The sequence below is a fragment of the Pipistrellus hanaki genome (genome assembly GCF_964339955.1).
Source record: "Pipistrellus hanaki genome assembly, chromosome: 3".
In the NCBI taxonomy this organism is placed as follows: Eukaryota; Metazoa; Chordata; class Mammalia; order Chiroptera; family Vespertilionidae; genus Pipistrellus; species Pipistrellus hanaki.
In genome coordinates, this window is record NC_140505.1 from 176,500,056 (window position 1) to 176,514,701 (window position 14,646).

Here is a 14,646-nt window from a genome sequence, read left to right on the forward strand (position 1 = left end):
CCCATTTCACTGGACAATTCTAGGGGCACCTGTCTCATTAGAGTGTATGCAGTCCCATATAACTCCTTCCAGTTGAGAACAAAACAAATGACAGTTTTTAAAAATGTCATTTTAAAAAATGACAGTTTTTGTTGATTTCAGAGAGAGGAAGGGAGAAGGAAAGAGAGAGGGAAACATCAACTGGCTGCCTTCTATGTGACCCCCACTGGGGATTGAGCCCCAAACTTGGGCATGTGTCCTGATGGGGAATGGAACTGGCAACCTCCTGGTGCACAGGACAATGTTCAATCAACTGAGACCCGCACTGGCTGGGCCAAATGACAGTTCTCAAACCAGCCTGAATCACTTGTGCTTTCTCTAGGTGAAAATATCACCTTTGTAGCCAAGGTCAAGGCTGAAGATCTTCTTAGAAAACCCACTGTCAAGTGGTTTAAAGGGAAATGGATGGACCTGGCCAGCAAAGCTGGGAAGCACCTCCAGCTGAAGGAAACCTTCGAAAGGCACAGTCGGGTATGGCCCTGAACTCCTGGCACAGGGGCCTGGCTAGCTCATTCCTTCGGGATGGGTGACGGGTCATTTTTATGTTCAGCTTTGAGAGCTTTCAGTCCCAGAAAATTCTCTGGAGTTAAGTGTTCCTAGCGTCTACCCTTAGCTTGCTTGCCCTGCTGTACCCAGAGGCTGCGGAGCACAGGACCCTTCCTCTAATGAGAGCATCATCGCAGAACCCACAGATACAGATGTGTCTTTTAGACGGTGCTACAGGGGTGGGGGAAATACTGAAATGGGATGGCATCTTTCTGCCAGGTAGGACTGACATGTGCCGGATGCATTTCATTGCAGATATACACATTCGAGATGCAGATCATCAAGGCCAAAGAGAACTATGCAGGAAACTACAGATGCGAGGTCAGCTATAAGGATAAGTTTGACAGCTGTTCATTCGATCTTGAAGTGCGCGGTAAGAGACCCTTCTTGTCTGGATAAGTGTGATTTTTTATTTTTATTTTATTTTATTATTATTATTTTTTTTTGATGGGACAGGAGGGATGGAAGAGAAGGCCATTTAATACTATGGTATTTTGAAAATAAAGCTTCCTTTAAAACAGTGTGTGTTTCTGGTTGTGGTGGCCTCAGCAAGCCTGCTGAATTAAATAGTTATGAGGTAATTTTATAAGGGGAAGTTGGGGATATCATTACTGAGTATCTCTTGTTCATGCTCTCTATATCCCTTCAATTTCCCAAATAAGGGGCTGGTGCTATACTGAGTGTTCACGTTTCATTGGGTCCATGTATTCCCACTCAGGTTTGGGGATAAGTTAATATGGCCCAAGGATGTTAGGATACCCAGGTGGAAGGGAGGATTTCTCTTATAAAGACAGAGATGATATATGGAAGTATTCATTCATATGTTTTCTGTGTACCGCCCGGAACGGATTTAATAGGGATAAATGTAAAGGGGTACAGGTAGTTTGGGGGTGGGAACCACTTCTCTGGGTATAAAAGGGAAAGTTGACTTGGCTGTAAAGATCATACGCTTAAGATGATTCCAAAATGTGATGTCGCTATAAAAGACAAAGCTGGAGTAATTTAAAACTAGGCCATCAGGATCTAGGTTTAGGAAATGACACCCCACTCTACAGCATGCTGCAGCAACTGATCCACATCGGGAGTAGTGTCTTGAGCCCTTGGCACTATACTCCACCAGCTTCCCTTCCAGAGGAGGGCAGCCAGGGGCATGGAGAATCCAGAAATCATTCTCTATTTAGTGTGGATGAAGAATTGCCTATACAATTCATTGTAAATAGAGGAAGGGCCATCACACAGAAGGACAAGGCCATTTCCATGGAACTCGAGAAGTGTTTAGGCAGACTAGAATCAAAAGGTGGAAATTAGGAGACAGTGAAGTTTGTCTTGACATTAGAGTGAGCTCTGTCGTTAAAGCTTTGTAGACACAGCAGAAGGTTGTGAGATGCCCATCTCAAGAGATGTCAGGCGGAGGCTGCATGATCTAGGGTGGAGGTGTTGTCAAGATTTCTCTATTAAGTGGGAATCTGGTCCTGAGCCACTCCATTGGGATTATATTGTAGAATCTAGCCAGGCATCTCTGAGAATCACCTGCAGGGCTCTTTAAGAATTTGACTTCTGGGTACCTATCACTCTGATCAGGTGAATCAAAATCTCCAGCAGGGAGATCAAGAAGCTGGCACTTTCGGAAGCTCTTCAGGAGGTTCTAACAGGCAGGCCGGTGGGATGGCAATGGGCTGCGGTAACATTGGCTCTGAGTGAGGGAAGAGAAGTTATGCAATCCCAACAGCATTCCGGGAGCAGCCATGCCCCCTTCCCCTGGCCTGCCTTCTGTCTGAAGAATCCCCACAGCCTGGAAAGGAAATGAACACAAAACTGCCTTCTTAATGGTCTTTATTTTATTGTTTTTCTTTCCTTTCAAAGAGTCTACCGGGAGTACTCCAAACATTGACATCAGATCTGCTTTCAAGAGAAGGTAACTTCAAAAGGGGACTCACCGTAGCTTTTGTACAACACAAAAGTGGAAGATTTTTAAAGTACACTTTCTCTTCCCCCACCCTCTATAATTTCAAATGAGAACTTTTTTTCACTGTAGTTAAATATACCATATATTAAAAAGTTACTGTTCTAGAAAAGCCATGGGCTTAAGGCCAAATCAAGTATATACTGATCATGCTTTTTAAAAATATCCTCACCTGAGGACACATTTATTGATTTTAGAGAGAGGAGAGAGAGAAAAACATCGATGTGAGAGAGAAACATCAGTTGGTTGCCTCTCCTATGCATCCTATCCAGGGACTGAACCCGCAACCTAGGTAATGTGCCTGGGGAATCCAACCCGTGACCCTTCGCGGGGTCAACACTCCAAACAACTGAGCCACACAGGCCAGAGCTTAAGGGTCATCCTTAAGAATATTCTTGTTAACAGTGAAGCTCCCATTTTGGCAGGCTTCATAGTTGCCTTATAAAAACATACTTTCAATCTATTCATATATGCCTTCTTCCTTAATTGCATTATTTCCCAACAAATGGCCAAAAAAGATAAATATATAAATATACACATCTCATGTAGAACCAATTAAGTAATGTCAGAAAACTTATATCACTTTTCATCTAGAAATCACTATGGAGCTATTAAACCACATGCCCAGAAAACCACAATTAAGTAGCTACTTATTGAAGTTAACATTATTTAAATATTGGATTATCCTAAATGAAAGACCACTGAGTCTGCTGGAATTAAAACCACTGTAAAATGTTAAATACAAATACCTACTTGATTTATTTCCCAACTGCCAAGGCTGAAAAATCAGGGGTCAAGAAAGAAAAATGAAAAGAAAAATTCTAATCTATTATAAGCACAACTAGCCCTTTCCTGGTATTATTTTACTTTAGTAGTTGATATTTCCATAATATAAATTCCTTAATGAGAGCAAATGTTTTGTTCTTCATACAACTAAAGGTACACACAGTTTTATTTAATAAGGAAAGTCAACTATTAACTATTATAAAACAACGAGTCTGCTAATAAAAGACATATTTTTTCTCCTAAATTATAAACAAATGAAAATTTTACTTACTTTGAAAGATATTTAATATTATATGATCAGTCAATTGGCATTTTTTGAAAAGTCATAACTTTCAAATCCTGTTCATTTCCTTCCACCTTGCCAGGCTCAGCAAATGCAAAGGTCTGACACTCTGTCCATACCATGTACAATTGGTATATTTTATCAAATTTTGTGCTTTAAAGAAATAGAAATGTGTTTATTTAAAAATACACAAAGTTCTCCAAATACACACAATTAAAGAACTTTTGAAAACACATTTTTGGACCTCAATTCGTATGACTTATATGTTATACACAGTTTTTAAACCTGCAGACTCCCCTTAGGAACCATAGCTAACATTTGTAAAGAGCAGGAAAAAAAATCTTTATTAAAAAATTAAACATGCAAGTAAGTATGTAGTGCCATTTAAGCCAATAAGCTTCTATTTGGAGTTGAAAAGAAATTAAAGATGGCTGCATGCCTAATTTTAGATGCATTTTTTTTATAGAAAAGCACTTTTAAAAAGTCCCTGTAGAAGGCTCATCAACATTTCAAAGGCAAATTTTTGAAAAATTCAATTAAAAAGAAAATGAAAAGCTTATACTTATTTCCCTTTAAAACAGAAAGGAATACAACTTTTATTTTTTATTTTTACAAGTTAATACTCATCCGAGGATATTTTTTCCATTGATTTTTAGAGAAAGTGGAAGAGAGAGGAAAAGATAGAGAGAAACATGAGTGTTAGAGAAACATTGGTTGCCTCCTGCACATACCCGGACCAAGGCCCGGGCCAGGGAGGAGCCTGCAACCAAGTACAGAATAGAACCCCGAGACCCTTTGCTCCTCAGGCTGATGCTTTATGCATTGAGCTAAACTGGCTAGGGCAGGATGTATCTTTTAAAAAGCTTTGCACTAGCTCCATTCTTACGTTATATCGGTATCACATTATCTGATTCAACTATTGATGGACACAAAGAGGTTACCTTGGAATATAAGCTTTGTACTTATAGTATATATATTTGACACCGGTACACTTGGTCCTCCAAGCCAATCTCTGTTTGACATGAGTGAGAGAGATCAGCAAAAGTCCTTTGCTTTTTACACGGGTATGTTTCCAGATCCCCCAACTTGCAAAAACAAAGTACTTTGTGTTGTTTGGCTTCATTGCATTTGTGTTACTCCATTTTAACACAAATCGGAGCCGTTTTATATATGCAATCGACAAAACTGTGTCTCTTCATGTTTACTTTTCCACAAGTTACATACTCCCAAAAGTTTTCAATGTCACTTGTGTGAAAAGGAATAGTTTGTGTTGATTCAGTCCCAGGATGTGTGTGCTGGTACAAAATTGCATATACTTTATCCGTAGAGTGTTTGGGGGAAAACTGTTGTGTATGTGTCTCAGCACTAAACCCAGATTTGCTTTTCTTTCGTTAATGACAGTGGAGAAGGTCAAGAGGATGCAGGGGAACTTGACTTTAGTGGTCTCCTGAAACGTAGGTGAGAACCAAGTGATGGAGTGAGGAGCTATGGCCTGGAAATTTTTAGATACCCACTCAGAGAAGTCAAGTTTAAAGCAGATGTGTTTCAAAGGATTTCTCATTTCTTACAACGTGTTTTGCTTCTAGCACATAACAGAGTCAACTAAGAAAGAGACAGGGAAACAACTGCATACTAATCTGATCAAGGTTTTAGCATACTAATCTGTTGAAGGTTTTAGCATACTAATCTGTTAAGGTTTTAGCTGGTGCTGTTATGTTTTCTTCTTAAATGTTTTATGAGTCTTTGCATATTTTCTTAGTCGGGGATGAAGAGATTGAAAACTGAGACAGAAGACTTAAATACCTAAAAACCTCTGATTTCTCTCATTTCAACCATGATTCCTTATGATGCAGGAATAAAGCTTCCATCCTCCTGCCTTTGATATTTGCCTGAAAAGTCAAATCAATTTCACAATTTTGGCAGAAGTCTATATAATTATACATTATATATATATATATATATATATACATATATATATATATATATATATAATACATCATATATATTTTGAAGGCACACCTACTTTAATATAGCATGTATTATTTACTGTATTTCACCAAATCTAAGACACCTTCCATTTTAAGATATAACTATATTATATAAATCACTGAGCAATAAAAAATTGCTCCAAATAGTATAGAATGACATACTTTTGATTATAAGATACATCTTTTTTTGAGTTGTTTAAAATGTCAAAAAAAATGTTCATTTAAAAAGAAATACAATATGGTAGTAAAATAGAAGTAAATATTTAGTATTTTCACACCCTGTCAACATTGTTCTCTTTTACAATAAAATTTGTACAACTTCATTATGGATGTATAGCATATAATCATTTTATATTTCTGTCTATACCGTTGCATATATAATCATATCATATGCAATATTATATTTGTTATATATAAAGTTAAACATATTCAGATATTTAGTGCAAAAACAACAAGAAGAAATTGATATTTGCTGGAATTGTGTTTATCTAGTAAATCTGTATAAGTTAACAGTAAAACGACAACTCTAAATTGATGATAATGTAGTATTGATATCAGTTTTCATTTAACTTTTAAGGTCCACTTTTTATTCCTTTTAGTGCTTCCTATGGTTATTAAAGGAACACAGGTACAAATATGCTTGACAAGAAATGATAAAAAAAAATAACTGGGATATCTCAGTTTAGTTTGATGCCTTTATTCAAGTTCCAATGAATGAAAAATTCACCCCAGCTCTAAACATTTAGGGTGAGAACAGAAATATTAAAAGGAGCAATTTATTAATTACCAATGGACATTAGCCACTCAATATACATTGGCAGTATCAAATCATCTTTCCTCCTTTGGACACTTCATATTGATGCTTCAGTTTGTAAAACAAATTGACTTTTGATGAAGACAAGAAAGGTTTTTCCCTTGCAAACATTAACTCAACCAGCAAACTACTGTTTTCTTTGTATAGATATAATACTACAGGTGATGTGAGGAAAAGAAATCTAGTGTCTTCCAGTGCCTGGCACACCAAAAGGGAAGACTACATACTTGTGGGAGGGAAAGAATAGTGGTAAAAACATGAATTTGAGTTTCAACTCTACCATTTACTTATTACATGACTTCAGTCAAATTATACGTCCTCTCTGAGACTCTGTTTCCATATGTATAAATGTGGAGAATAAAAACTACCTAATAGAATTATTGTGAGAATTAAATGCAAAAGGCATGGCTCACAGTAGGTGTCAAATATTCACTTCCACCAAAAATGTGACATTTTCCCTTGAAGAGTTTATATTTGTAAACAAAATATATACATATCAATCAGTCAATCAAAACATGATACAGTAGATTATTAATTGTCATACTCTGGGTAAAAAGATAAAAGAAAAAAGAACAGACTAGTTCGACCAGTTTGCAGAATACAAGAAATCATCCAATTAATGGCGAAAATGACTAAGGAAAAAAAATTACTAGAAAATATAGGCAGCCAACATGTCTCATTTTCTTTACATCCCCTAATTATGATTTTGACTCATAAATGGATTGTTGTTAACATAAGACTATATTCATTTAACATACTATACTAATCCATCAATATAACTTTACAAATCATTGTGTTTTTCTACTAATTTGTGAATTGCATATGTTTTCATTGTGGTAATCACACGTGGTTACCATTTCTACTCTAAGAGTCTGCGGCAAAACCGCTATCTGAATATATATCATTATAGCCAACATCTCCATACAACAAAATATATCCCTGCCCTGAGTAAATCTTTTAGGTAGCATCTGGTTATGGGTTTTGACCTATATAAATACTTGAAAATTTTATTCTACATAAAATTTCTACAACTGCTTTGTACTTCATGAGGATCCTCAAGTTATAGAAATTTTGATGTAGATTAAAATACTGTAAATGTTATATAGGTTGATCCCGGTGCTTGGGAAGGAATGAGGAGTGCCTATAGAAATTTGAATTTTTCTCCCCACTATAAATTAATGCAGCCATACAGGTAGGGCCATCTGCAGCCACATAGGTTGAGAAGATACGTTCTGGATGAGTTAAGGAAATGCTACAGATGGGAGCCTTGATCTCACAATCCAGTTCAAAAAGGGGAAATACTTCAATCTTTCAATTTGGGATTCAGTTAAGTCAATGGTAGGCAAACTGCGGCCCTCGAGCCACATGTGACTCTTTGGCCCCTTGAGTGTGGCTCTTCCACAAAAAACCACATGCGGGCATGCACGTACAATGCAATTGAAATTTTGTGGCCCATGCATAGAAGTCGGTTTTCAATTCTCAAGAGAAATTTCAATCATTGTACTGTTGATATTTGGCTCTGTTGACTAATGAGTTTGCCAACCACCTAGTTAAGTGATAGAGAGAAAAGGAAGGAATAGACACTAAGTCATCAGTGTTTGCACAAAAATTTGATAAAGAATGTGGCAGAGTGAGGTATATTTTGGTGTTTTAATGTGGGGGGGGGGGAAACTTAAGAAATCACATGGAAAATGATCTTTAATACTAGCCTCCATCATATCAATATTCACCTCGTGGATCTAGGCATGCCCTAGTGTTTCACTTGTGCCTCTTTTTAGCTCTTTCAATCTAGTTTGCTATTTTAAATCCTTTCGCCAGGGTCAGGAGGATACTTGAAATGTATATGTATTTAATTCTTCTTGGCTGAAATACAAATTTAACCCAATGTGTCATGGCACAATTTTATAGTTTGGGGACTATATTGAGGCTGGAATGTGACAAAAACAGAGCATTGATAAAGTGGATTGAGGGGATACCCACACAGAATATATACATATGCACATATGCATTTGAATTGCAATTCTTCCAGATTTCCTACAAAATATTTAAAAGACATTTGAAATTTAGACTGCTTTCAAGCAGTAGATTTAGTAGATCTGGCAAATTATTATTATTTTTTAAATATATTTTATTGATTTTTTATAGAGAGGTAGGGAGAGGGATAGAGAGTTAGAAACATCGATGAGAGAGAAGCATCGACCAGCTGCCTCCTGCACACCCCCTACTGGGGATATGCCCGCAACCAATGTACATGCTCTTGACCGGAATCGAACCTGGACCTTTCAGTCCACAGGCTGACACTCTAAGCACTGAGCCAAACCGGTTTTGGCAGAGCTGGAAAATTACTACTAATATTCCAACATCAGTACAATTTCCCAAACATTTCAATGTCACCAGGTTATTTCAGTGAAATGAACATAATAATACTCTTGTTTTTAAGAGGCACTCTTTTTCTAGGGGTGTTTTCTAGTCCTTTCCACAAAGGTTACTGATGGACCAGTGACCCTCACTTACTTCCACTTTCCAGATTAGCCTCAGCATCCTCTGCCTCTGGGTGAAGGGGCTTATGTGACAATGAAAATTAAATATTAAAAAGTCATCCTTGCCTAACATCACCCTAAACTCTATGTTAATATTTGTATTCTCCCGTTCCCATGATTGCAATCCAGCATTTCCCCAAGACACTGAAACAAGTGTGATTCATGTGACAATGCAAACATATGTAATCCATCATTTGCTAACATGATAGCATGAATCTGTTTTCACATTGATGTTTAAGATGTGTTGACCAGTTTTCCTGGCAAATCATATCCACACCAGCATTATTCACAGTAAGTAGTCACTGTAATATTTCCTCATTAATCTGATTTTTTTAAAAAGTCAATGAAATGTCAACAAAATCAGGATGATTTAGCCAATGAAGAAAATCCATTGAAATTATATTTTGCATTTACCCTAAGGATCTTTTCCTAAAGAGTGTTTATTCCTGAGTTTTTGTTTCATTGTTTGTTTGTTTTAAAACAAGAGCAGACAGGTATACTTTAAATCAAATATTCTTTAGTTGTATATGTTCTTTACATGTTCTATATGTCCTATAGTTAGTAATCAAAGTTTTGAGTCATAATTTTTGACAATTACACTGTTACTATCCTCTTGTCCATGAAACCCTGACCATTTGCTTTAAAGTTTAACATTTTTAAAATTTCTTTATGGATTATGTTATCATATCTTCATAACTCATACCAAGCCTGTCCTAAAAATTTCAAGAAAGTACTTTAAAATGAAAAAATAGTTGGCCTCCTTCTCCTTCCCCTGACAATTTAGAACACAATTCTTTTCAAAATCATATGTATCCACAAAAATCAGACAAAAAAAAAACAACCAATCCAAAATAAAATAAAACGTGGCAATTTCAAATATTTTTGCATTAAAAGATAGCAAAAAAACCCCGATTAATATGGTAAGAAACATGCTATTTGCAAGATCCAAAGGTGTGTGTACTTATATGTGTACTGTCTTCATACATAGATAGATAGGTGTATGTGTACACCAGTGAAGGTAGAGAGCCTTTTTCCCTCATAGACTAATATTTAAAACTTCTAGGTCTTAATCTACTTTTTTTCAATAACCATACCCTGAACCCTGATCTTAAGTTCCTCAAGTCTCACCTTCTAGACTTTTCAAGTTGAAAAAAAAAAAAAAATCAGTAAAAATGCCTTCAGGCTATTTTCTGATAGCCTCCAGTCCCCACCCTGCCCGCCCATGGGCTTTGCACTAGGAAAACGATGTTCCTATACGTGCACCCATCTGATCTTGAACTATCGGGGAGCTTCCCTGAGGCTTCCAGCAAAGCCCTGGACTTCCTTCCCAGCTGAAGTGCTCAGACGCTAAACAGAGCTTTCAACACTGAACCAAAGAATCCCTCCCGGTCCTTACGGGCCAGCGAGCAGCTGCTGCACTAAGCCGTGCTTCTCTTCGGTTAGGGAGGTGAAGCAGCAGCAGGACGAGGAGCCCGAGATAGACGTGTGGGAGCTGCTGAAAAATGCGAACCCCAACGAGTACGAGAAGATCGCCTTCCAGTACGGCATCACCGACCTGCGCGGGATGCTCAAGCGGCTCAAGCGCATGCGCAGGGTGGAGAAGAAGAGCGCAGGTGAGCCCGCGGGGGCGCGGCCGCCGGGGGGTACCCGGGCCCTGGGGTGGGGGTGGGACTGGATGGGGTGGGCTTTGTAGGAGTTAATGGATTCCCTTTGGCTCCAGGTGGACTAGTTCACTGCCCCCGCACAGCACTGACTCTGTAGGTGGTTGACAAGCTACTGAAGGTGGAAGGTTAACAGGAGAATTACATTGAAATACTGCCACGTGCTGCATACAATAGAATATTTAATATCCCCAATGCCACTGGTGATTTCTCAGCGGCCCCTTTCTCCAGCCTCCACATCTCCCTCGCTCTCCGATCCTTCACTCCATGTCTCTTTGTTTTACCGTCATGTTCTTGTAAATTCATTTCTCACAGCCAGTGAGGTTAAGTTGTCAGCGAGTTTTGTGAAATAGCAATGCTGCTCCCTGGTGATCTAAAGTGGGATGCAGTTCCTCTGGTTTTTAAATACCCTTTAAAAAAATACTGTAAGACGTTGACATTTAAACTAAAAACAAAACAAAACAAAAACAAAAACAAAACAAAAAAAAACCGCATTTTAAATTGATCATTAGCTCTTCATAGTTTCCTATACTTGCTCATAGTCAGTTATGGTTTATGACACAGCAGGTTAACAAGACAATCCAATTCTTGTTTGTTGTTTGTTAAATGTTCAAACAGGATTTATAGAATCTCACCACCTCCTTTTAAAAATCTGCTCTTTATTTCTCCCTGTAAATTGGTTGAGAAATGGCCCCACAGAAATATAGAAGTATACTAACTCGGCCATTCTCAGACTTCACTCTCTCGGACTCCCTGAAGTTTTATTTCTGAGAGGTGTTTGACACACCAGCTTTTCTTATATTTGTCACTTAGCTCTGAATTGATGTCTCGAGGTTTGTGAGATAACTTTTTAAAAGCTAATATGTATTTTATCTTGCTAAAATATGAGGACATGAGCTTGTTTGCGAAGTAGTATAATAAAGTTGGAATGATGAAAATGCAAGCATGACAACTTTGTGAGGCATTTTACATCTAAAGGTATTTCACAAACTGTTAAAATGAGAAGTATTCTCTTTAAAATCATTAAACATATGGACTTTTAAAAAGATTAACTACAATACCTTTGTTTAGAACCTTTCAAAGACAATATTTTAAAAAACCACCATGTTCTACATTATTTAAATTTTTTTGAAACCCTGAGTTACTAACTATATATGTAAGAGGAGTTTTAAATGTGCCAGTATTTGGGCAACTACCCACAGTACAAAAGTATCTGATAAGACTATTTCAATTAGTCAAAGGCATTCAATTTAATCTTATGAATCATTGGATTTATCTCACAAATTTTAGATTAAAAAAAAACTATCTGTAACATAGAAGACATGCTAAGGTAATACCAATAATCCTGACAGTAATTATTAGTATACTAGGATGATAAGCATATTCTTTAAATTCTATTTCATTTGGGTGCTTTATATTATACAACCCCTGAAGGATTAGGACAATCATTTTTAAAGCCTCTTCAGTAATACCTTTCTTTATGTTTCTTCCAAAAACATGTGGATTCTAATTTTATAAACTATTTTATTGTATGTAAATCAGCCCGGAATTCTATAATATAAAAGATAATTTGTAAGATTTCTAATTTTTTTCTTCTCTGAGTCTTAATTTTTCATTTTGTCTTGGGTTCTCATACATATATTGACTATTTAAATTCATAGCATACATATATGCATATTAACATAGTTTTGCTTCTTCTCTCTACTAGCTTTTGCAAAAATTCTTGATCCTGCATATCAGGTTGATAAAGGAGGCAGAGTAAGGTTTGTTGTGGAATTGGCAGATCCAAAGCTGGAGGTGAAATGGTATAAAAATGGTCAAGAAATTCGACCCAGTACAAAGTAAGTGAACTTTACAAATAATCAGTGATAACTGTGTCAATCAAACAGTAGTTTGACTTAATTTTCTATGAATAAAAAGTTAATAACAGCACCTTTTATTTAACCTTTACAAAGCAAGATTATATAGAAGGAGAGTAAAAACTTTTCATGTATTTTGGAACCATTAAAATTATAGTGCTGTATGAATTAAACCTTGTTTTGGATTTAATTCTATACAAGCTATTTCAGATGACTTCCAATTATGGTTTTTATCACTACAAGTTATATGTGATTATAACAGGGCATTACCAAACTCCTGTCAATTTTTTAAAATAAAAGCTTGAAAATTTTTGAAATACATATTTGAAACCAGCTGGGAGTACCAATATATAATTTATAACATTTGTTTTTTCAGAGTAGCATCAAAAGCCTGTGTTTTATTATTGCTTGGCCCTCTCCCAAATGAAGGGGACAGACTAATCCCTGATGTCTGATGGTATCACTGGTCTATTATGACACTGATTTACAGCGATCCTTGTCAGCCGGAGAGATTTTCAGCTTCAATACATTGTTTTTTAATTAATAGGAGCCACATGCATGTCTATAAAAAATATTAATCCTAAAAATGTGTCACTTCTGTAGGACAATTAGGTGGCTTCCTATCTCTTAATGTGGTCATGCCTACAGAGTGACTGCGACGATAGTTTGTACCTGACAAAAACCTCTTGAAGGTGGCCTGAATTTACCTAAAACATAATTTTACTTGGTTATCTTAGTCTAGAAAATGTTTAGTGTTTTATTCTCAGTCTTCAATTTGAGAATTTTCCAAATAAAATGTTTTTCTGTAGTCTGTTTTAATGCCCTATCATATATAATCCAAATCATAGATAATGAAATTGGGCAGACTTCTTGGCTTTAATTTTGGTTTTTTTGTTTGTTTGTTTGTTTGTTTCCAAATACCCTAGTTCTTTCTTTCTTTCTTTCTTTCTTTCTTTCTTTCTTTCTTTCTTTCTTTCTTTCTTTCTTTCTTTCTAAGACTATTTTGGTTTATTAGATGCACATATACCTAATCTTTTTTTTAAAATATATTTTATTGATTTTGTTCAGAGAGGAAGGGAGAGAGATAGAGAGTTAGAAACATCGATGAGAGAGAGTCATCAACCAGCTGCCTCTTGCACATCCCCTACTGGGGATATGCCCGCAACCAAGGTACATGCCCTTGACCAGAATCGAACCTGGGACCCTTCAGTCCCCAAGCCAATGCTCTATCCATTGAGCCAAACCAGTTTCGGCTACCCAAGTTCTTTCTTACTAGATGGTGACTGTAATCTGATAACATGAGTTCTTAAGCTCATTTTAGAGAATATGCACATTCAGTAGAATTACTGTTTATATTAATGATTAAGTTTATATTATTGCTTAAATTATGTAGTCATTTATTTGCCCCCAAAGTCTGTGTCGCTGGACTAGGCAAGGAGTGGAATCAGTGAGTCAGTGAATAAGATCAAGGCTCTGTCCCTCTACGAAGTAGATAAATTGGTGATTTAAAAAAATGTACAGAGTTGACAATCTCTCTACCTCAGACAACCCTATTTTCCAAAAATGGGTTAAAAATATTAAATAGAAAATATGTGAGCACTGATTTATATTTGAAATAAAAACCTTATATGGAAGAAAATGACTGAAATTAAATATTAGTGGATACGTATGCATAAAAATTACATTTGTATTATAAAGATAAAAAGTGGTTTCATGTTCAATAAACTATGTAAGATATGCTTCATAAATCAAAATCATATCCCTGTCTTTCAAGCGTTACCAAATTATAAGCCAACTTTTCTGGCAAGAAAGAAAAGGGTAAAATCAGGTTTATGGACTCTTATTTATCTTCCTTTTATTTAAAATAGATACATTTTTGAACATAAAGGATGCGAAAGAATTATGTTTATCAATAACTGTGGGCTCACAGACGATTCGGAGTACTATGTGACGGCTGGAGATGAGAAATGTTCCACGGAACTCTTTGTGAGAGGTAAAGTGAAATCCCTTACTGTAGTCCTCAGGAGCCATGGCTGTCTCTCAGGGGTAATAAAGTGACGGGTGAGGTCTGGAGATCCACAACAGAACTAAGGAGCGTCTCTAGAGATGGTTTAATTTGGATACTCGATAGGCTCTGTATTGAAGCTACTCTACGCTGGCAATTAAT

The 14,646-nt window shown here is 36.6% G+C and overlaps 1 protein-coding gene across 11 annotated transcripts in view; it reads left to right on the top strand.

The window, feature by feature from the left end:
* Positions 1-14,646, top strand: part of MYBPC1 (myosin binding protein C1) — a 90,736-nt gene that overhangs the window by 40,245 nt on the left and 35,845 nt on the right. For all 11 annotated transcript variants that reach the window (XM_084880069.1, XM_084880068.1, XM_084880072.1 and 8 more), the window contains 7 exons: positions 362-510; positions 841-958; positions 2,449-2,500; positions 5,019-5,075; positions 10,403-10,572; positions 12,329-12,461; positions 14,348-14,472. In XM_084880069.1, the coding sequence (XP_084736195.1) occupies positions 362-510; positions 841-958; positions 2,449-2,500; positions 5,019-5,075; positions 10,403-10,572; positions 12,329-12,461; positions 14,348-14,472 (804 nt within the window). The remainder of the gene's footprint in view (positions 1-361; positions 511-840; positions 959-2,448; positions 2,501-5,018; positions 5,076-10,402; positions 10,573-12,328; positions 12,462-14,347; positions 14,473-14,646) is intronic.